Below are 22,537 nucleotides of genomic sequence, written 5' to 3' on the forward strand. Positions count from 1 at the left end.
TACTAAAAGGAAACTTCTTTAGAGAGAGGGAGAACATCATCATCAAGAAATAAATGCTTAGCTGACCTTAGGCAAACATATTTCAAAAGGGAACAGAGAAAGTTTGTTATTATTCATGTTCTTGTTTCTCCATGAATCCCTGGGTTCCTTCCCCATTCCATGTAAATGGGCCCAGGTGGGTGAAGGTGACAGACTCACGTACCAATAGGCTTTCAAACTTCTTTGCTTCTGTGATATGAATCCAGTTGTCTTTCTCCACCACCTTAATGTGTTTCACTTCATCGTTGAACCTGAGGACAATGGCAAAATTAGTATTCCTGACAAAATGGGCCAAAGATAAGAATGACTTCAGAACTGCTACAACTGCTTCTCCATTCCACTGGTTGGTTGGCACCAGTTCCACGTGACCTCTGATTGCTTGCCATCTCTTTCGGTCTTCATCAGTAAATCAAGGATCAGCCTCTTCCTATGACCTACTTGACTCATCTGTAATAGGAGTCAGCTACTCCCGTTTTCTGGTTCTGTTTCTCATCCTAGGCTCTCCGTGTTGATGGATCAGTACCTTATCTAAGGTGAAGTACAGAAAGGCTTCCTGGTCACAGCATAGCATTGTTCAAGTTGTTAAGGTCTCTCTTGCTGCCTGGGACTCATATCAGCTAGCTCGCTTTTTCCTGCCCTGTTGGACTTCTTGGTCTGTGAAGACTTGCCTGAACCTTGGACCTTCCACTTCAAACTGTCCTTTAGAATTGGAGTCTTGTTTCCCAGGATACTAGAAGTATCTCTTATCTCTTGCCTGCACTGGCCTCCAATATCCCTGAATGCCTTCAGTCTCTGAAGCACTGCTCTGATGTGCCCTGTCATCACTGAATGTACTCTGAGTACAGGCTGCTCATGCAGCTTCGTCAGCACTATCTGACTGCAGGGGTCAAGGTGCGTTCTTAATTCTGGCCCTGCACTTGGGTCCTGGCCTTTATCCCCAGCCTTGCTTTGAATATCCTGGTCTTATCTGCTCCCTTATATCCCCCTGTAGCTTTAATGCTGATACTGCTCTCATTTCAAGCCTCTGGACATCTTTATAAAGCACAGAGAAAAAGGATGCTGGAGGAAAGGCCTTTTCTTTCACATCTTTTTATTTTGGAGACAAGGGGGAGGGTCAGGAAGAGGAACAGCTAATTTTGCAGTGTTAGTGGAGACTGTAGCTATCAGATACAATGGTTTGCCATGGATATCAGCCTGCCTTACATCTGGTAAATTAAACACTTTGAAATTTTCATCAGGACATCATATAAATATAAACTGCTCAGGCTTTAATTTGGGGAGAGGTCTCATTCTTGCTGACAATTAGTTAAGCAAATTTCATTGTTTTTTTTGTTCTGGCACATACTTTATACTTATCGCAAATCGCTCCGCCTCCGCAGGTCTTTCTCGGATCAAGTATGTCCCACTTGCATGGGATTTCAATAAGTTGTCAGTCTGTTGTCGCTCCATGTTACCTGCAAACCTGAAGATGGACAGATTCCTTTAAGTAATGCTACATAAAAAGATTAATATGGAGCAAAATTCCTCCAAGGGATGTGATTTTTATTTGGGAGAGGACAGGAGTTTGGAATTTGTGATTTCAAATCACAGCATAGGAACCTCTAGTGTGAGAACTCCCTCCACTTATGCAGGACAGCAACTCCTGTATAACTTTAATCTTAGATTGTTGCTGTGGGGGCACTGATTGGTTAAATGAATGGCCCACAGTCACACAGTTAGAATGTATTAGAGGCAGAATGTATTAAACCCAGGCTGATCTTCCTGACTCTAAGATTGGCTCTCCATCTATTGTACCATCCTTCCTTTCTTAATGGATATGATAGTGAGATAAAGGCAAGTGAATCATTAAATCAAAATGCCAGAGAGATCATTTACAGTATCATTCGACAGATGACAAAACAGAGGTCCGGAGAATAGAAGGGACAGGCTCAAGTTCACACAGTTAAGTAGGCAGCAGAATTAAGTTTAGACCCATGTATCCTGACATTTGTCACACTGCTGCTCTGCTCCAACATCTACCTAAGATGTATAATATCTAATAAAAAAATTTTTCTCTCCATGGACTCACCAAGGGTATGTGGTATAGTCTATTTCTCTGGAAAGGGGCCGACTGCTTGGAGGCTGTAGAAAGAGAATATAACTGGTTATTAAGGCTCAAAGAGTCTGGGATCACAGGATTTAGCCTAGAAATTCATCTAGGTCACCCTTCCCATTTTACAGTTGAAACTACTAAGGCCTGGAAAAGTGAAGGAATGTAAAACAGCAGAGCAAGGATTGGATCCCAAGTCCTCAATTGCAGATTTCATGGGTCCATGACTCCACCATGCTGCTCGATGTGACAGACTACCTATTCTCTCAATATTCTTCCTGGGGCAATTTTTTTTCAAATATCAGGAATTTCTCAGTTTTTGTCCACAGAGTAGGAAGGAACAAGATTTGTTGTCTATGACCTATGCCTGATTTGTATGTATGCTACAGGAAAGAAAACTCATATATAAATCATGATTTTACCCTCCACTCCCTAGGCTCCAGGATTTTCTTGTTGCTCAGTCTTTTTAATCAGATCTGCCTCTTTGTGACCCCATTTGGGGTTTTCTTGGCAAAGATACTGGACTAGTTTGCCGATTTCCTTTTCCAGCTCATTTGACAGATAAGGAAACTGAAGCAAACAGGGTTAAGTGATTTGCCCAGAGTCACACAGCTAGTGAATGTCTGAGGTCAGATTTGAACTCAGGAAGAAGAATCTTCCTAGCTTCTAGCTGGGGACGCTATCTACTGCACCGCCTAGCTGCACACAGAGTCCCAGGTTATATTTAGGTAATGATTTCATGATGTCCCCTTGCCCTCCAGCATTCCAAACTATAGCCTGCTCCTTCCCCAGCACCAACATGGGCTACGTTCTGTGCTAGGTCTTTAGTCAACTTGCTCTATAGCGCCTTTAAGCAGGAACCTCCAACCCATGTCTGAGAAAGAGCAACTTTTCATTTGCCTAGTGATACCACAGGTAAGAGGAGGACAAGGTGGGTGATGTGGAGTGGGAAGGGAATTTAGAGGGTGGTTAAGTGAGCTGTTCAGGGTCACACAGGTCCTTTCCATCAGGATTAGTACACTGGGCATTTGCTCCCTCATCAATCACACTAAGTACCCAACTTAGTATTCGACAATGGGGGCCAGTCAAAGATGCCTTCGTGGAACCCACATTCTAGTAGGGTGATAGAAGAAAAACAACAGCTAAAAAAACTGCAATATTCCATATTAGGTGAATTAGAGAGGTATAAGACATGAGAGGAATATGAGGACTTGGGATAGGTGGCTGCCCACCAGAAGAAGCAGAAACAGCTCAGGGATGAAGTGGTATTTTAACTAAGTTTTTGATTTTTGCGGGGGAGAGGAGGCAATTGGAGTTCTGTGACGTGCCCAGGGTTACACAGCTAGTAAGTGTCTGAGGACGAATTTGAACTCAGGTCTTCCTGACTTCCTGACCAGGGCTGGTGCACTATCCACTGCACCCTCTAGCTGCCCCAGCTGAGTTTTTGATAAGTTATGTATGAATTCAATAGCTAAAGAGGGGGAGGTGGGCATGACAGATATAGAAGAATGGTGTGAGCAAAGGCACCAAGATGGGAGGGCACTGTGAGTGCAGGGATGAGGGGCAAAGAGCTCTTCAGTTTGACTGAAACATATAATGAGGGCAAGGGAGTGATGTAAGTTTGAAAAGGTAGGGTGGCTCCAGACTTTGAGGGACCTTGAATGCCTGGTGATGGAGTTTCAACTTTACCCATGAAACAGTAGGGAGCCTTGCAGATTTTGGAGGAGAGGAGTGTCACAATATATACAGAAGAAAGATTATTTTGGCTGTAGTATGCAGAATAGATGGGGGTGGGGGAAGGAGAAAGGGAGGCTGTGTAAGTCAAGTCTCTGTATGGAGCCAGAAGTTCTACTTCAGCACCCTTTCTGCAATGCCATGATGTCAACAATGTGTTCCATCCCCTTGCAACCAAGTTCTCTGGTCCACTAGAGGCCTGGACTTCAGTAGCGCAGATGGTATCAACATTTGGAAAAGCACTTACCCGTCCATCCACAGGGCAGGGTTTCACAGATGAACTAGGAAAATAACCCGACTTCTTGGTCTGCATTAATCTTCCCTGGAAAGAGCAAGATTCATTTCAGGGTTCTGTCTAGGGATTTGCAAGTCGATGCAAAGTTCTCTTTGAGGAGGTTTCCACCCTAATCCTTAGCTTTCCCTACAACTCCAGGACTAAGTTCCACAAGTCTGACAGATACACTTATGTTTTTGTTGTTCAGTCTTGTCCAACTATGTGAACCTGTGGATTTTGTCCAAGAGGTTTTCTGGGCAAAGATACTGGAGTGGTTTGCTGTTTCCTTCTCTAGTGGATTCCCATTTTACAGATGAGCAACTGAGGCAAATAGGGGTTAAGTTACAGGGTCACACAGCTAGTAAGTGCCTGAGGATGTATTTGAACCCAGGAAGGTAAGTCTTCTTGACTTTAGGCTCTGCATTCTACCCACTTCACCAATGAGTAGTCCTGAATGGGATAAGGGTCAGTTAATGTGAAACATTTTCCAGGCTCCCCAAAACATCACTTACTTCCCACCACTGTGACTCAGGGTCACCTCTCAGCAGTTCAATCACATCTCCTGTTTGGAATGTCAAAACTGGCTTCCCAGGAGGAGCTGGAATACCATGGTAATTCTGCACTGCCACCATCTTAGGACCTGGGACAGAGAGGGAAAAGAAGCAGCTCATTCTATGCAATTCAGTTCAACTCAGATTCATCCTATTCCCTATGTCCCAACTTGTTAATGATTTCCACAAGAGCTATGGCAAGATGCCTAGACTCACGCTTTTAAAATGCCTTCATAGACTTCTTCTATCTGTTATCACTCTGACTAAGCACCCCTGACAAACCATCATGCCCCAACTAGGTTCCATAAAAAAAAAAAAAAACAGCCAATCATTGGAGGAGACTTCACATGTATCAGTTTTTCAATCTGCAAAATGAAAGGGAGAGTACCTGCTAACTACCCCTCCTGACACACCACCACGAACATACCCCTCCCCACCATTTTCTACCAATCAAATCAGTACTCCCATTCCTGTAAAGTGGGCGTTAATCAATGATCCTATGCCTCCACTCACCATCCCTGTGACTTCCTAGACCAAAAACACCTGCCCCTTATGAGTGATCTCCTATTAGAATGGAGGCTCTCTTAGGGCAGGGACCACCTTGCTTTGTGCATTTGTATTGCTAGCAGCTAGCACAGTGTCTGGCACCTAAGTGCTTAATAAATGCTTTCTCATTCACTCACTCTTTTGTCATTCATTCCTTCATGAGAAGAATGTTGGTTACTCCTGATGAGATACTAATGCTTGTTTGTTTGTTTTTTACTATCCTATTTATTAACTATCCTAAGTAAATTTAATTCAAGTTCAAAACTCAACTACAGTCACAGGTACATTAACAATAGTTTCCTCCTGTAGGGTATTTTGTGCTTTTTAGAAAATTGCACACAGATCAGCCTACTGGAGCTTTGAAGCAGCTTCCATTTTATGGACTGGAAAACTGAGGTATCCAGTGAAAGCAAGTAACTTGCCCAAGAGCATCCAGAAAGTCTAATATCTCTAATCATAGTCCTACAATGTAAGCTCTGTGAAGGCAAGGACCTTATCATAGTTAAATCTGCATCTCTCCCAGTGTGCAGCAGGTATAAGTATATGTGTGTGTATGTCTACAAATATTCACTATTTAGAGATCTATACTTCTTGAAGAAAATGAATCAATACATCTATGTACATATTTGTTATAGATGCTTGTTTTAAAACACTTCGAATTTTTCCCAATTGCGTGGAAAAACAATTTTTGAAATTCATTTTCTAAAACTTTGAGTTCCAAATTTTCTTTCTTCTTCCTTTCCACCCTCCCTGAGACAGAAAGCAATTTGATATAGGTTATAAATGTGCAATCATGCAAAGCATATTTCCATACTGATCAATATCTATAAGTAGAACATTTGTAAAAATGTGTGTATATTATTTAGAATATATGCATATACGCACATATACATATATATGTATTTATAATTATTAACTCATTTGATCCTCACAACCGGGTTAAGTGACTTGCCCATGGATACACACTAGTAATGTCTGAGGCTAGATTTGAATTCAGGTCTTCCTGACTTCAGGACCAACATTCTATTCACTATGCTACCTAGGTGTCCTTATCACATATATTATTCCCCTTCATTCACTCACTCTGCAGCCCAATCGGACTGACCTTGATGTTTCTCAAAATGGCACTCCATTTCCTTTCTCCATACCTTTGCTCAGGCTGTGGCCCATGCCTAGAATGTTCTTCTTCCTTCCTTCCACCTCTCATACTCCTTTATTTCCTTCAAAATGATGCTTAGGCGCCACCTTCTATGTGAAGCCTTTCCTGATCCCCCGAGCTGCTTTCTAGTACCCCCCAAATATCCTCTATTTATTTTATGGATATATATACGTAAATACAAGTATGTGCATCTAATAGACATACACATAGGTAATAAACACACACATATATGTTGTCTCAACCAACAGAAGGTAAGCTTTGTGAAGGTTGGGACTGTTTCTACTTTTGTCTTTGAATCACCAGCACCTAGTACAGCACCAGCCGCATAATAGGCCTTTATGATTGCTCATTCATTGATTGATTCAGTATTACCGGGAGACAAAGACCCACAAAGAATATGACCACAAGAAAGGAAGAAAGAAAAACTGAGGCCATCCCCTTTCCCCAAATGACAGAATTTCAACCAAGCCCCTGTCTTTACACTCCACCCCGCAGATTCAGGGTTCTCGCCAATGTCAATGTCTCTTTCCCACATGACACAACTATTCATTAACCCTCCCAAATGGAACCTTAAATAATGAGTGTTTTGTTCTATACCAGACATACTTACCAGCTCCTGTACTTAGTGCGTCCTACAAAGGAAAGGAAAAACAACAGACTGCAATTAAAGAAGGAGCTTTTCATTGACTCTGGCTTAAAATATCAGATTTATTTTTCTTAAGTCATCCTTCATTGCTTCGGATGACAAGCTCCCCACCCTAGAAGTCAAAGCAATGGACAGAGAAGGAGTACTGCAGACAGGGCTTTAATGCCTCTCGTGACAAGAGCCTTACATTGGAAGCATTCACTTTCTTTTACCCTCCCTGTATCCCCCTCCCGCCTCAGCTTCTCCACTGAGCCTTTCTTGGCCAGTCCAGTGGTGACTATAATGCACTCCTATGGCACTAAGCACCTGTCTTCTCTCTTCAATATGTATGGTCTCTTTAGGGTCAAAGCTTAAGTTCTAGACTAGTGCCCTGCACACAGTAGGCACTGAATAAAAGTTTGCTCACTTGATTTTTATTTTTTTGATATCTTGAATCTTCCACAGTAGCACATTGCTGGGCACACAGTAAGTTATAGGATCATAGATTTAGAGTTGGGGCTGCTAGGTGGCACGATACATAGAATGCTAGGCCTGGAGTCAAGAAGAGACATTTAGTAGCTGTGTCACCATGGGCAAGTAATTCAAATCCATTTGCCTCAGTTCTTTCACCTGTAAAATGAACTGGACAAGAAAATGGAAAACCACTCCGATATCTTTGCCAAGTAAACCCCAAATAGGGTCAGGGGAATCAGACACCACTGAAATGACTGAACAAAGAGGACAACAAGATTTATAGCTAGAAGGGAGGCCATTATATTAGCTCCTTCACTTTACAGATAAGAAAACTGAGGCACAGAGAAGTGACTTGCCCAAGGTCACGTAGACTTGTCCGATGCAGGATTTGAACTCAGGTCTTCCAGTATTCTTTCCACTGCATAATATTGCCTCTCACAGTATTCTGTGCCCTTCTCACTGTACTGCAACCATACCCTAGCCACCACATCAGTGGTGTCAAATTCAAAGAGAAATGGGCCACTAAATGGAACATATGGATCCCTGGGGGTCACATATTGGGTTAAAAAGACAAATTGATACTTCTTTATATTCTATTGTGTTTTTATTTCTTTTGTAAGATATTTCCCAATTCCATTTGAATCTGGTTTCAGGCTGCAATGAGGGGGGCTGTTGTTTGACACCTCTGTTCTGCTCCGCACAAATACTTATTGATGGGCTAATTTGTTGAGAAAGACAAACCGTCTTCTAGATAAGCTAGAGAAATGCAGAGGGCAGGAAAGGATCCATCAATCAATAAGCATTTGTTAAGTGCTCTTAATGTGCCAGACACAGGACGCAGAACCCCTGAATGTTTTCTGGTGTCCTCAGACATCAGAAGGGGAGCACAGGATGCACCACCTAACCGAAAGGACATTCAAAATCCAGGACCAGGTGAAAAATCACACAGTGTGAGAGATGGAAGGGGCTTTGTGTAGTACAACCTGTACATGAAAGGAATCTACATTACAATGTACTCATTAAGGGGCCTCTAGCCTCTGACCTGGAGACTTCCAAGGAGGAGGAACCATCACCTCCATGGCAGGAGAGGGACACTGTGGGCCTGTAACCCAGATGGAATTTTAATGCTATATGTAAATAATCGCCATTGAAGATGAATGGAGAAGAAGACATACAGGGGAATATCGTTACTAAGATCACCCTTAATGCGTGACTTGTGGCTCAGGGAAGCAATGGGAATTCAGGTAATTGAACAGCGTCTCTGCCAGCAGGCACAAGCCAGGTTTTGTAAGCAACAGAGGTGAGAGAGAAGAGAATGGGTTTGGATGTTCTTACCGGGTCTACAGGAGAACCTGAAAAAAGAAGAAAACCAAGCAGAATTAGAGGCCAAACAGCCTGAAGTGAATGAGCTCTTGGATGAAGCTGTTCATTCTCTTATTTATTTAAGTGCATTGCCCTGAGCCTGTTGTTTTAGGTTTGTGAGTGAGGCAAGACATCATGAAGGTTAGTCACCAGTATGGATTACAGCGAGAGTAGGAAAGGAGCCCGGAGCAGGGGGGTGGGTTCCCCCCACTGTTCCCACCATGTGTTCCTACCATTCCTTCAGGTACTCTCTATCAATTTTGGAGAGTTAATTTTTAAGCTTTGGTTTTGGGAAGGGGAAGAGATGGGAATCTGAGAAGAGCCCTACAAACAGATTTGCTGATGTCAGCGTGATCACATGCTGCAGGAGAGAAGCAGGCTTCAGCTTGTCAGATAGCAAGGACATATTCCAGCCCCCAACCCATGCTCCCCAGGATTTTCACCATCTTTCCTACCCTCCCCCCACCAAGAGCAGCCTGCTGAGTCCCAAGGATCTGACCAGCTGGGTAGCCCACCCTCTGTGGCACAGGGCAATGGTTACAGTAAAAAGCACACGGGAGACTCTGGCAATTCAAATGCATTCTAACACTCACAGTTGCAGATATATTTAGGTAGACATATGTATCCAATGGGCCCTAAAGAACACAGATGGACACACTGAGCTGGGGTCCAGCAGAGATCCAAGCCAGGAGACACAAACACGTAAAGAAAGAAGTCATTGCATACACTCACATAAGGGCCACCTGGGGCCAGCCTCAGAGTCCCTCCAGCCTGGGATTCTATCTCTGTGATGGTCCCTGAGGAACGACTTAGGGAAGGACTAGGTTCTCTCCAGGGTACCAACCTAATATGGTACAGTGTTTGACTCACTGAGGAGACTTAAACTCAAACTTTGGTCTCTGATACCTGTTTGACCATGGGCAAGATCTTTCACCTTTCTGAACCTCAATTTTCCCATCTATAAAATGGAGATAATAAATATTGACCCTACCTAATTCATCAGCACTATGTAAATGGCAGTTATTCTTTTCTCTAAACTGACTTAATTTTTTTACATAAAACAAAAGTAAATGGAAAGAATGGCAACAAAACATTCTCAGCTGAATGCTGTGAACTTATAATGACTAACCTTGGTCCCAAAGAAGAGATAATGAGAAAGTTCTTTCCCCTACTTCTTTACAGAGATGGGGGACTATGGGTATGGAACACTACCTATATGTCAGATCTTTTTCAATATGTTAACTAGTTTTGCTGAGATGTTTATTTCTTCTTTTTTATTCTTGTTATAAAGAGATGAATCTTTGGGACAGAAGGGGGAAGACTATATTGGAAAACAGCATAAAAATAACTTGTTATAATTTGTTTGAACAATGATTTGTGTTTTAGCCTACAGTTTATTCTCTATTGCAAGAAGTCTTATTCTGAGGGGAGGTTGGGTGTGGATTCTCAAAAGTATCTCACGTAATGCTCGATGACACCCGCAATTTTAGCATCCAGAATGTGGTGAACAAATCCACACTCCACTTTGCCCTCTATGAGTTTAAAGCCTTCTATCTTATTCTCTTTTGGCCTTTGTCTCTCCAAACTTCAGTATTCCAGTCTTCCAGATCATGCTCTTCCATCTCCACACCTTTGCTCATATTGTTCTCCTCGCCTGGAAACGCTTCCCATCTCTGTACCCAGCCAAATCCTCTCCATATTTGAAGGACTAGCTTAAGTTCCAGCTCATCTGTGTAATCTTTCCTGATGACTCTGGTCCTCAGGGTTTCTCTCCCTCTCTCCCCAGCCAAAATACATCTACCTTCCTTTTCCCTACTCTTAACACAAAGGACAGAACTAAATACTTCTCACACTCTGCACTGTCTTTGTGGCCACTTGTTTTATCTGAACTGTGAGCTCTTCAAAGGGCTAAGTCTGTGTCCTCTGTTTCCTCTGCATCCCTCACTGTGCTTTGCAGGAGGACCCAGGAGGAGCTCAATACAGAGCTGTGGGTTGACTGAATTAAACAAAGACCAACTCATACTTCCATAGCCTAAAGGATTATAAAGCGTGTTACCTACAACAACCTTGTTAAGAAATTCAAATGTCATTACCCTCATTTTAAAGACAGGGAGGGGTGCAGCTAAGTGGTACAGTGGATAGAGTATCAGCTCTGGAGTCAGGAGGACCTGAGTTCAAATTCAAACCTCAGACCTTGAAAAAGTCACTTAACTCTGATTGCCTCCAAAAAAGCAAATAAAAATAAAGATGAGGAAGCAGAGGCTCAGAGAAATGGAGTCACTGGCTCATGGTTTCATATTTCACAAATGTCAGAGCCCGAAATTGAACTTGGTGCTGCTTCCATGTGTAGGGTGCCATCTCAGGTCAGTCCTCAGATCATACCTTCTACCCTCTGGATCACAGAGAAGTGATATATCTTGGAGGAATTCTTAAGAGAGCAGAGCCTGTTTCATATTTGTCTTCTTATCTCCAGTTCCTAAGACACTGTTAAGCATATAGAAGGCACTTAATAAATGCTTGTTGATACACCCATTCAAGTCCTACTTCAGGTACTTTTTAGTTGTGTGATTCTGGATAATGTACTTAACCTTTCTCAGCATCAATCACCTCATCTGTAAGATGGGGACACCAATATTATCTACCTCACTGGGCTCCCGTAAGGATCTAATGATATATATTATTTATTTTAATAGATAAAGTACTTTTTGTAAATAAAATGTAAAGTGCTACATAAATGCCAGCTGTCATTCCCACCACCATCATCGTTGTCACCTCTGCTTGCTTTTCCCCGACTCTGTCCTGTCCTATCCTAGGTTCCAAGGCCAATATTTGCCTAGAGAATCCAGTTGTGGTTTGGCAAATGTCTGTGGAATTGTATGGTCCCTCCTTTTCTATAAACTGTACCATGAAGATGTCATAAAATATTGCTAAGAAAGAAGGGCTGGGCTGAACAGTCAACAAGCATTTATTAAGCACTTACTTTGTGTGTGTGCTGAGTACCGTGTTAAGCTATAGGAATACTTGGAAAGGAACAAGACAGTTCCTGCTCTGAAGTTTAATGGGGGAGATGTGTGCACAATAATGCAAAGATATAGGCAAGAAAAATTGGGGATGGTTTCTGATGCTAGGAGGACTGGGAAAGGATTCTTGGAGAAGCTAGGGCTTTAGCTAGACCTTGAAGGAAGCCAGGGAAGTCAGGAATTACAGGTAATGTGGGAGAGCATCCCAGATGTGGGGGACATTCAGTGAAAATGCTCAGAGTTCAGAGATGGAAGATTGTGTGCAAAGAAAAGCAAGAAGACATATGGACATAGAGGGCTGGCTGTGTTTGTCCTTATGGCTGAGACCAAGGAGGACTAGCGTGACCAGGGGTGTGCTGGAACCAGTCAATGAGTGGATCGTTTAATTGTCACTGGGAGCATTTACACTCTGAAAATCAGAAAATGCTACAAATTAGGACCTGACCTATTATTTTATTGATTGTTTTGACTTAAGAAACAGATGGAAAAAATGCTAATCATGTAGATTAATCTTGAAGTATGTCATACTTTTCAGAGAGCTGGTTGTTAAACATTTACTGTTTCCACCCTGCGGCCATAACCCTGATTCTGGTGACACTGAGTAGGAAGTCTGTTGGTCTAGCCAAGGCCCTGGATGAGCATATTACCATATTACCTAGTCTAGACCAAAATGTTTATGGAAGCCAGTTGGTGCTCTAACAATAAACCCTCTTGGGTCCTGTGTTCATGTTAGTGCCCAGTACATATTAGGTGCTTAATAAATGCTTATTCTGCCCCCCCCCCCCCCATTTCTTCTGCAGCTGCTTATGTTGTGGTTAGTCTCCTATCAAGGAATATTCCACTCAGTGATTAACTAATAAGAGGTGTTGCCATGCCCAAGGGCAGGGCTATTTCAACAGGATAACATTTTGCTCTAGACTGTAGAGTATTATATAACAATGTGGTGGATCTGTGATCTCCTTGATATGAGTATCCCCACCACGTGTGCACGTTGCAACCCACCCTACCTTCTTCACCACAGAATGGGGATTCTCCCATCCCGTGTCTTTCCCTCCATCCTCTACAACATGTAGAACTATGAACTGCTGTTATTACAGGACTCTTCAGCATGATTTAGTGTTATTACCTCTATTTTATAAATGAAAAGAGTCAGAAGATTTAGGATTAAATCCTGGTGCTGCCACTTATTAACCGTGTGACCTTGGGAAAGTCAACATAACCTCTCTGTTTTCTCTTCAATTAAAAAAAAAAAAGGAAGGAGGTAGTGGTGGAGCATTGAATTAGTTCTTATCTTAGGTTCCTTTCAACTCTAAATTTTAGGGGGAAATCATTCAGCCTCAAAAGAATGAAGCTCTAATGTTGGGATTTCAGGCACCACCAGGTAGCAAAGAGCAAAAGCCACTTATTCCCAGTATACTCTACATAAGGCCTTTTCTACATGAATGTTTCTGTCCCAGGATTGCAGCTATCTTATGAGAAGTAAACCTACTTTTTGCCTTCTTCCAGGTTACCCATCTATACTCTGAAGAGAAAATGGAACAGAGGGTGGTGAACTCCCACCATTTCCTGGAACTGGACAAAAAATGTAGCACCTTAGCCTCATTAGTATGAAATTTGGGACGTGGAGATAAATGGCATGGTATTAGCATAGTACTTTGGGCACGAAGATAAAATGCATGGGAAGCTAAGAGCACTGGATCGGGAGTCAGGAGGCCTGGCTTCCTGTCCTGGTTGTGATGCTATCTGGGCTGGTCACTTTTACTCTCTGGGACTCAGTTCCCTTATCTAGAAATTAAAACAACTGGACTAGATTCTCTAAAGTCCTTCTGCCTCTAAACACCTGGTCCAGCCTTATGTTGGAAAAAGCTCCGCAAGTGGAGTCAGATCTGTTTGAGGTCCAATCCTTCCTATCACATCAGCTCTGTGACCTTAGGGGATCTCACTTTATCTCTCTAAGTCTCAGTTTCTTCATCTGTAAAACAATGAAAGCAATATTTGTACTCCCTTATTATATTATATCACCTGAGCTAATGTATGCAGGGCGCAGTATACAAATGTAAGCTAGGAGGGCCATGATGATTTCCCTCCACTCAAGTCTCCTTCTAATGCCTACCTGTGGCACAGAGGTAGCTACAGGGGCTGAGTATGTCTAATCAAGTGAAAATGACGTTTAAAATGGGGCTACCATAAACCGTGTCTGCTGAGGAACAGCCCAAGTAACCAACCCACTGCAAGTATTTACCAAATGCCCCCACAGTGTCAGACACAATCTCACCGGATGGCTGATTTCCTAAAACATAAAGTATGACCACATCACTTGCCTGTTCAAGAAACTTCCTATTTATTGCCTTCGGAATAAAATGCAAATTCCTTAGCTGAGCATTTAAAGCCCTTAATAATCTAGTTCCAGTCTGTATTTCCAGATTCACTGTTCGTTGCTTTCTTTACACATGCTTGTTTCCAGTAAAATTTTTCACCAGTGAAGCTTTCCCCCTATAAGGGCACTTGATTTCTCACCTATGGACCTGTGGGCCACACTGCTCACTTGCCACTACCAGCTTAATGCCTCTCCTCACCAGCCTTCTCCATCTCCATAATGGTTACCAGGCTCTCTGGGGATAATAATTATCTGAATACATTCATCAATAGTTTTTATCTTTCCAACCCCTCTTACTCTATCCATCCCAATGATTCTGAACCATAAACTCTGGTCCTCAAACTCCAATGACCCAATCCCTTATTCTCATCCCCCCTCAACCCAACCATGCTAACATCCCATTCCATGTCTACTCACTCCTTCCCCTATACTCTGTGGAGTAGTTCCATAGTTAAGAAACTTGCTTTCATTTTCAACCTTTTTTTTTCTCATTCCTTCCACCTTCTGGCATTTGATGAGATATGGCTACCTGCAGAGGACCCTATGTCTCTGGCCATGTTAGCCAGTACTGGTTACACTTATACTTATGTTCCCCTACCCAATAGTAGATGAGCTGGAATACTCCTTGCTCCCTATCATCACTTTCAGACTCTCCCTCTACTACTATTTCTTAGTAACTTCTCCTCCTTTGAGGTTCATTTGACCCATATTGATCACCCAATCAAAATTCTAGTAGCTGTTATCTACCCTCAGGACATTCTCCTTCCTTTATTAATGGTCTCAGTGTCTGTCTCCTCCCCTTTTCTGGCCTTCATACTAGGGGTTCTTCAACAAACACACTGATAATCCTCAAACAGCCTAATTTCCTCATTCCTTAATCTACTCATTTCCTATGACCCCACATCTCCCCCCTCAGTTACAGAGAAGGTTATATCCTTGATCTTGGAATACTCAGAAGTGGTCCACTTTCATGTTCATGAACTCAGAAATTCATTTACCTAATCAGAATGTCCTATTTGATCTGTCCCTTTTGCCTTAACTGTTATTGGTGCCCAGTTCTTCCCCAGGCCATCAGTACTGTCCTGGCAATATTCTTTCCTCTTAACCACTTTGACTTCTTGGTGAAACCGCCCAACTCTGCACTATCATCTTCACTCCCATGCCCCCTTAGACTATCATTGATCTGTCCCTGCCAAAGACCAGCCTTGGATTACTCACACCATTTACCACCTTCATTCCAAACTACGCACTTCTGAGCAAAAGCTGGAGAAAAGCAGGAAATGGCTGATGGAGACCACTAAAAATTTATGTTACGTAATCCCAACTGTTCCTCAGTGCACTAAAACAATCCTTTTATACTCCCCTAATTGACTCACTAACTCACTCATGACAGCAGCTTTTCATCCCTCCTCAAATCTCCTTAACCACCTCTGCTCCTCAGCTGAGAATCTTGCCTCATATGTCACTGAAAATTGAGGCCATTCACCAAGAGCTCTCTTTTTTTCCCTCCTTTTCATCTTATCACTTGCCTTCTGCCACTATCTTCTCCTTTACCCCTGTCTCACATAAAGAGGTGGCCCTACTCCTCATCAAGGCAAACCCTTCTACATGCACACGTGATCCCATTTCATCCCATCTTTTCCAAAGGATTGCTTCTTCTATCATCCCCACTCTCTCACTAATTTCTAATAGTTTCTCATCTATTGGCTGCTTCCCCGTTTCTACAAAAACACCCATCTCTCCCTATCCTCACCTGACCTGTCCATCCCCACTAGCCATCACCCTATTTTGTGACTAAATTCCTTAAAAAAAAAACACACATACAACCAATGATTCCACTTCTTTCCTCTCATTCTCTTCTTAACTCTCTGCAGTCTAGCTTTTAACCTCACCAACTAAAATTGCTCCATAAAGTTATCAATGATCTCATTTGACAAATCAAATAGTCTTTTCTCAGTCCTCCTCCTTTTTGACCTCTTTGCAGCATGTAAAACTATTGATTATCCTCTTCTGTCTACATTTTCCTCCTCCCTATGGAACTATTCCATTTCCATCTCCTTTGCCAGATCTTCATCCAGGTCATGGCTCCCAATTGTAGATATCTTCCAAGATTCTGTTCTGGGCCCTTTTCTCCTCTCTCTCTCTCTCTATACTACTTCACTTGGTCACCTTGCCAGGTCCTGTGGATTCAAATAACATCTTTGCTGATGATTTTCAGATCTATTTGTTCAGCTCTAAGCTCTCTCCTGACTTCCATTCTCTCATCTTCATCTACCTACTGAATACTTAGAATCAGATGCCCCACCACCATCTTAAACTTCACATGTTGAACTCATTATCTTTGTACTCAAATACTCCTTTCCCCCCAAACTTTCCTATTAATGTTGAAGGTACCACCATGTTATCACTCTATCAGGCACCTAATCTATGTGTCATCCTTAACTCTTCACTCTTTCTTATCTGCCATATCCAATCTGTTGCCAAGTATTGCTGATTTTACCTTTGCAACATCTCTTATACATGTTCCCTTCTCTAACACAGCAAACACCCTAAACAGGCCCTCATCACCTTATGCCTGGCATATCTCAGTAGATTTCTGGTTGGTCACCCTGCCTCAAATCTCTCCCTACTGAAGGCCACCCTACACTCAGTTATCAAAGTGAACTTCCTAAAGCAAAGGTTTGACCATGTCATGCACTCCACCATCTCCAGTGGCTCCCTATTACCTCCAGAATCAAATGTAAAACCTGTGTGGTTTTTAAATCCCTTCATAATCTGGCTCTTCCTACTCTATCAATCTTCTTATACTTTTCTTCCATCCACTCTACAAGCCAGTGACGCCTAGCTTCTTTGCTCTTTCTTGAACAAGACATCTCATCTGGCTCTATGCATTCTATGGGATCGCCCACACCCAGAATTCTCTCAGCCTTACCTCTGCTTTCTGGCTTTCTCAGAGTCTCAGTTAAAATTCCACCTTAGGCAAGAAGGTCTCACTGAATCCTAGCCCCTTCTGTCTAAGATGATCTCTGATGCAGCCTGCATATATTATATCTGTACAAAGTTGTTTGCATGTCATCTGCCTCATTTGACTATCAGCTATTTGAGAGTAGGGACTGTATTTGCCTCTGGCACTTAAATGTTTTTTGACTGACTTCGCACAGGTTGCCCCCCATGCTTGGAATATACTTTCTCTCCATGTTCAACTGTTAAAATCTATTTCCTTTCAAGACTCAGCTCCTGGGACACATTCTACAGGCAGCTTTTCCTAATCTTCTGAGTTGTTAGTGGTCTCGCCCTCTTAAAACTATCACGTACATACTTATCTGTGCACATGCTGCATCCATCCAACAGCTTGTAAACTTTTTGAGGGCAGGGCCTGTTGGGGGTTTTGTTGCTGTCTTGATATCCCATGACCCCAGTAATAGGTCCTTTATAAAGGTTCAGTAGAATGGGGGTGGGGTGGGGTGAGGACTGGACCCGTTGCCAAGCAGCAGCTCACAAATGCTTTTCTAAGGTACAGACGGCCCGAAGTCTGCATAGGTAGGTGAAGGCACAGGGGTGGATGAAAGCATAGAGCTTTGAACTATTAACATGCGATAGTCCCAGACCCCAGTGAAGTTCCTGGGAATATGGTTTGGGTTGCAATACATTGTTGTAATTATTAATAATAATAAATGTGGCCAGCAGGGGTCACTACAAAACAAGGCAAAACCTTTCCTTCCTTCACAGAATCCACACCTTCCAAGAACAAACACAGCAGTCATAAAGAGCCTTCAGAGCTCTTTCCCTCCCCCCTTCCCCCCAATATACTAGGTTTCTCTCCTGACATACTGGCTGACTGTTCTCCTCCCCATCCTGGGGCACAGGCAGGAAGTGAGCCCATGACTAAACTTGGGGTTTCTGGGGGTGGGGAGGGCTGCAAGGCTCTCTGAGATGAGGCTCTGCCTGAAGTGACTGCCTTCTTTTTGGATTCCAAGCCACAGTTCTGCAGAAGAGGAATATCCATAGAGGGGGAATAGAAGCAAATCCTGAACAACGTGGTCACTGACCACAGTGTAAGTGATAGCAACAAGTAGTGCAGAAGCAATGAAACATCTGAAAAAGGGCAGAAAGGGTCGTGGAGGCAGAGTGCTTTCACAGCTATTTCAAGGTGGGAAACGTTTGAAAAACACATAAATTGGGAAGGAAGGGAAGACAAGAGAAGGGAGGGGGAGGAAGAGAGAAAGGAGAGGAGAAGAGAGGGAAAGGGGGAAGGGAGAGAGAGACAGAGACAGAGATGGAGAGAGAAAGCCAGAGACAGAGAGAGACAGTGTGAGACAGCAAGAGAGAGAGATAGAAGGGAGAGAGAGAGAGAGGGAGGGAGGGAGGAGGAAGTAAGGAAGTAAGGAAGGAAGGAAGGAAGGAAGGAAGGAAGGAAGGAAGGAAGGAAGGAAGGAAGGAATCTCAGATTACTTACTTATTTTGCAGGGTGGAATCACTTCCAAGCATTCCTTATGTGCCCCAACCCCACATTTAGTGCAAAGATAGCCTTGATAGAAAGTCCCCCTGAAGAAACAAATGGGAAAAAAAGGAAAGAAAAAAAATGAGACTTTGCCTTTACCTCTGGGTTTTGCTTAGAAATCTTCAAAGTTTTCCCTGGCCTCAGGGATCATGTTCAAACTAAGTCCTCAATCTGGCATTCCACAACCCTCTACAATTTGAGTACAATCTATTTCTTCAATGATTATCTCTCATTGCTTCCCTAAGTGGCTGAGCAAGTCAATTTTTCTGAGCCTTGGTTTCCCCATCTGTAAAATGAGGGGGATTGGATAAGCTGGCCTCTAAAATCCCTTCTTGCTCTAAACTTATGATCCTTTCCATAAATGATCCCTCCATAAATCTTGACTCCTGCTAAGCAGATCTGCTTACTGGCCTCAACCCCACCCACCCACTCCCAGATGCCATGGCCACTCCTAGTCCTGTATTCTGGCTCCTGATTGTGTTTCTATAGGGAATACAGCCTTCCTCCTCCTTCCTCTCTGCCTGTCCCAATTCTACTGCTCCCTGCTCCATCACAGCCCAGCTCTGGATACTTGAGGTCAGAGCTGGCAGAGTTATGAGCACACAGTGGATTCTCAATAAACATATCCTAAATGAATGGGTGCATTTATTTTTAAACTAACCCTATGGCAGTCCAGACAGTGTTTTAGTTCAAGGACACACACCCTCAGGGTGGAGAATTTAAAATGTGGCATTGCTGCCATGAAGAAATGTTTTCAAACCAAAAAAAAATGTAAACCTACAGAAAATGAGCAAAGAACAATTTTGCATCAAGGTGACTTTAAGGAGGGAACCAACTCCACTTTGCAAAGTCTTCCACTGGGAAATTTGGATGATGGAGCGGTTGCTGTTCAGTCATGTCCAATTCTCCATGCCCCCATTCTGAGGTTTTCTTGGCAAAGGTACTAGAGTGGTTTGCCATTTCCTTCTCCAGCTCATTTTACACATGAGGAATGGAGGCAAACAGGGTTAAGTGACTTTCCCAGGGCCACACAGCTAGCAAGTGTCTGAGGCCAGATTTGAACTCAAGAAGAGGCTTTCTGACTCCATGCCCAGTGCTCTATCCATTGTACCACCTATATTCAGAGGGCCTGAGCTCAAATCCAGACTCTGTACTTATTTCCTTTGGCAAGTCTCCTAACCTTTCTGGGTATCAATTTTTTCACTTGTAAAGGAAGGAGTTGGGCTAAATGAACTCTAAGGCACCTTCTAGCTCTAAATCTATGAGTTTTCATTTCCTCCCAAATTATCCTGGTGAGTCATACACTCCTCTCTAATCAGCCAGAGCAAAAAGGCTAAAGAAATAAGGAGGCACCCTGCTGCTTCTAGCAGATGCTAGATCCTGGCAAGGATGTGGCAGATATGGGCGGGATCTAGCCCACGTGAGGCTCCTCTCACCTTAAGAACATTTTGCATGCTTTGCAGTTGGTTGTCTTGTCGAATGTGTACATCTGGAAGTTGTGATGGTTTGCATTGGCCTTCTCTGGTTTAATGTTTGACCTGACAAAAGCGGGACAGAACAGAGTCCACACTGAGCGATACCCCGCCTCCCACCTCCCCAGGCCTGGGGTCTTTTCTGCCTTTTGGGGCTTTCTGGGCTCGTTGGCCTCTAAAAGACCTGGTGAATGAACCAAGCATAGACACAGAACTGGAAAACATCTTAAAGACCATCCTGTCCTGTCCCTTCATTTTTTTTTAACAGATAAAAACACTGAGGCCCCAAGGGATTACGTGGTTTGTCCAAGGTCGCACAGGTAGAAAGTAGCAGAATCCAGATTTCAATCCATTCTCTGGCTCCACATTCTCCACACTACCTCCTGTACCCCAGTGGTGGCAAGACATGTTTCTGTGCAGTGGAAAAGGCTGGAGGCTGGTTGACAGATGACTGGGGTTTACATCCCAGGTCTACCACTAACTTTATGTGTGACATTGGGCCAGTTATCTCCATCCCTGGGCCTTAGTTTCCCCACTTGCAAAATGAAAGGAACTGGCTAGATGTGCTTTAAGACCCCTTGGCTAGATGTGCTTTAAGATCCCCTTCTAGTCCTAAGATCCTGTGGTCTCTAAGATTCCAGTCTTAAAAGCTTTCGAGTTCAATAACCATGACAGCGTTCTTCTCCCTTGTTCATCCAATATGCAAAGACTTACTGAAGTTATAGAAAAGGGCATTTTGGCTAGACAATAATGACTGCTAAAATAAACATCTTTGTTTGAAACCCACCCCCCAAAACCTGTGGTAGACAGAGATCCTAGGAGAATGTCTCATCCCATATGGAGTTTGTTTTAGAAGTGTCTGACTTCCCAAGAGATGGTCTCTTCAGGAGGTCCCTTACACAGACATTGTGCTTTCAAAATAAATTCAAGGCCACCTTCAGAATCCTATTCTCCTCCTGCTTTCCATTGCCCTGAACCCTCTCCAGATGCCATGTCAGTGCATGCTGCCCTGGGACATTGTGATGAGGACACAGCGGGAGCTCCCACTGGGGCCAGCTGGCTCTCACGGTGCTCACATGGCCATTTCAAACTGCTCCATCCACTTCCTTTTCATGTCTTCGGTCTTGCAGAAAAACTGGAAGCCTTGCTTTCCTTGCAGATGAATTAAGTAGAACCCGTAAGACCACTGCAATGGTAAACAAGACATGATTTCTGCCTTCAGTTGGGTATGGAGTAGGGTTTTTTTTTCTTCTTTTTAAACTGATGTTCCTTTTTCTAGACAGGAACATACTGAGGTAGCCCTGGTGGTCTCTGCCTTCCCCCTAGCTGTCCCCGCCCCCAGCCCTCCACCTTGGAGGAAACTCCTTGGTACCAGCATGGGCTTCAACTCAAAATACTCCATCACAAACAGGCTGGTTTTAGAACCAAGAAGAGGCATCCCTCCCCTCCCACTCATCCTCACAGTGCTGAACTTTCAGGAACAAGCTGTGACCAAAGGAAAAGGGCACTGGATCCTTTTTCATCCCACCTATTTTCACTTCCTAGATGTGGAGCCCAACATATCACTGCTCTTTTAGGTCAAATAAGCAGTAAGGAAGACTGCCTGAGGTCAGGACTATCTTACTACAGGTAGGGGAATCAGGGTCAGCCTCACTGTTTAAAATAATGCCCTGCTCCTATCTGTGTACACACCACTACCCCAAACTTAGGCTCAGCCAAGAAATGCAGCCTGAACCCCTTGCTTTTTCCTAGAACTCCTGTGGAAAAGAGGATTTTTAAAGCATACCTCAATGGGAAAATCCCTCCCAACCACCACTCCCCCCCACCCCAACCTCATACTCACACCCCTCCCTTCTGTCCACCCCAACCTTTAAGTCATGATTGTTATATTCTGGGAGCATACAAGCAGTCAAAGGGAACACTTAAACCAGGGTCCCTGACAGGAGGGATACTGGGGAGAGGGGGAGGATTGGTTGCTTACCATTTTCCCATGTGACTAGAAAGCATTAAGAAGAGGAAAAGTGGGGGGAAGAAGGTTATTACAAGGTAATGCCAAGATTACTCATATTTTGTGCAAAGCCCCAGGTCACTGCATACCCATGTGTTTAAGGGTTAGTGGGCTCTGCAGATACAGGGATGAAGGACATGGGAGAAGCCAGAGCCAGGCCTTGCCCCCTGGGCTATATGTGGCACAGACAGGGTAAAAGAGGTTGTGCAAAGGTTCTTTCCAATTCTAAAATTAAAAAGCCAGTTAGGTACATGCTGTAGCACTTAAATTAGAGGTGGCAGGGTAGAGCAGAAAGATCTCTGGATC

General features: G+C 43.4%; 1 protein-coding gene across 3 annotated transcripts in view; it reads right to left on the reverse strand.

Annotated features, from left to right (window-relative positions):
* VAV2 (vav guanine nucleotide exchange factor 2) overlaps positions 1-22,537 on the reverse strand; it is a 462,307-nt gene that overhangs the window by 10,176 nt on the left and 429,594 nt on the right. For 2 of the 3 annotated variants that reach the window (XM_072632889.1, XM_072632887.1), the window contains exons 15-25: positions 21,300-21,409; positions 20,188-20,289; positions 18,707-18,795; positions 9,447-9,488; positions 8,827-8,843; positions 7,003-7,024; positions 4,649-4,776; positions 4,110-4,184; positions 2,108-2,160; positions 1,385-1,501; positions 203-290 (exon numbers count right to left, since the gene is read on the reverse strand). In XM_072632889.1, coding sequence (XP_072488990.1) covers positions 203-290; positions 1,385-1,501; positions 2,108-2,160; positions 4,110-4,184; positions 4,649-4,776; positions 7,003-7,024; positions 8,827-8,843; positions 9,447-9,488; positions 18,707-18,795; positions 20,188-20,289; positions 21,300-21,409 — 843 coding nt within the window. The remainder of the gene's footprint in view (positions 1-202; positions 291-1,384; positions 1,502-2,107; positions 2,161-4,109; positions 4,185-4,648; positions 4,777-7,002; positions 7,025-8,826; positions 8,844-9,446; positions 9,489-18,706; positions 18,796-20,187; positions 20,290-21,299; positions 21,410-22,537) is intronic. The other variant, XM_072632888.1, reaches the window with a different exon arrangement.

This window comes from Notamacropus eugenii, chromosome 1, assembly GCF_028372415.1.
Source record: "Notamacropus eugenii isolate mMacEug1 chromosome 1, mMacEug1.pri_v2, whole genome shotgun sequence".
Lineage (NCBI taxonomy): Eukaryota > Metazoa > Chordata > Mammalia > Diprotodontia > Macropodidae > Notamacropus > Notamacropus eugenii.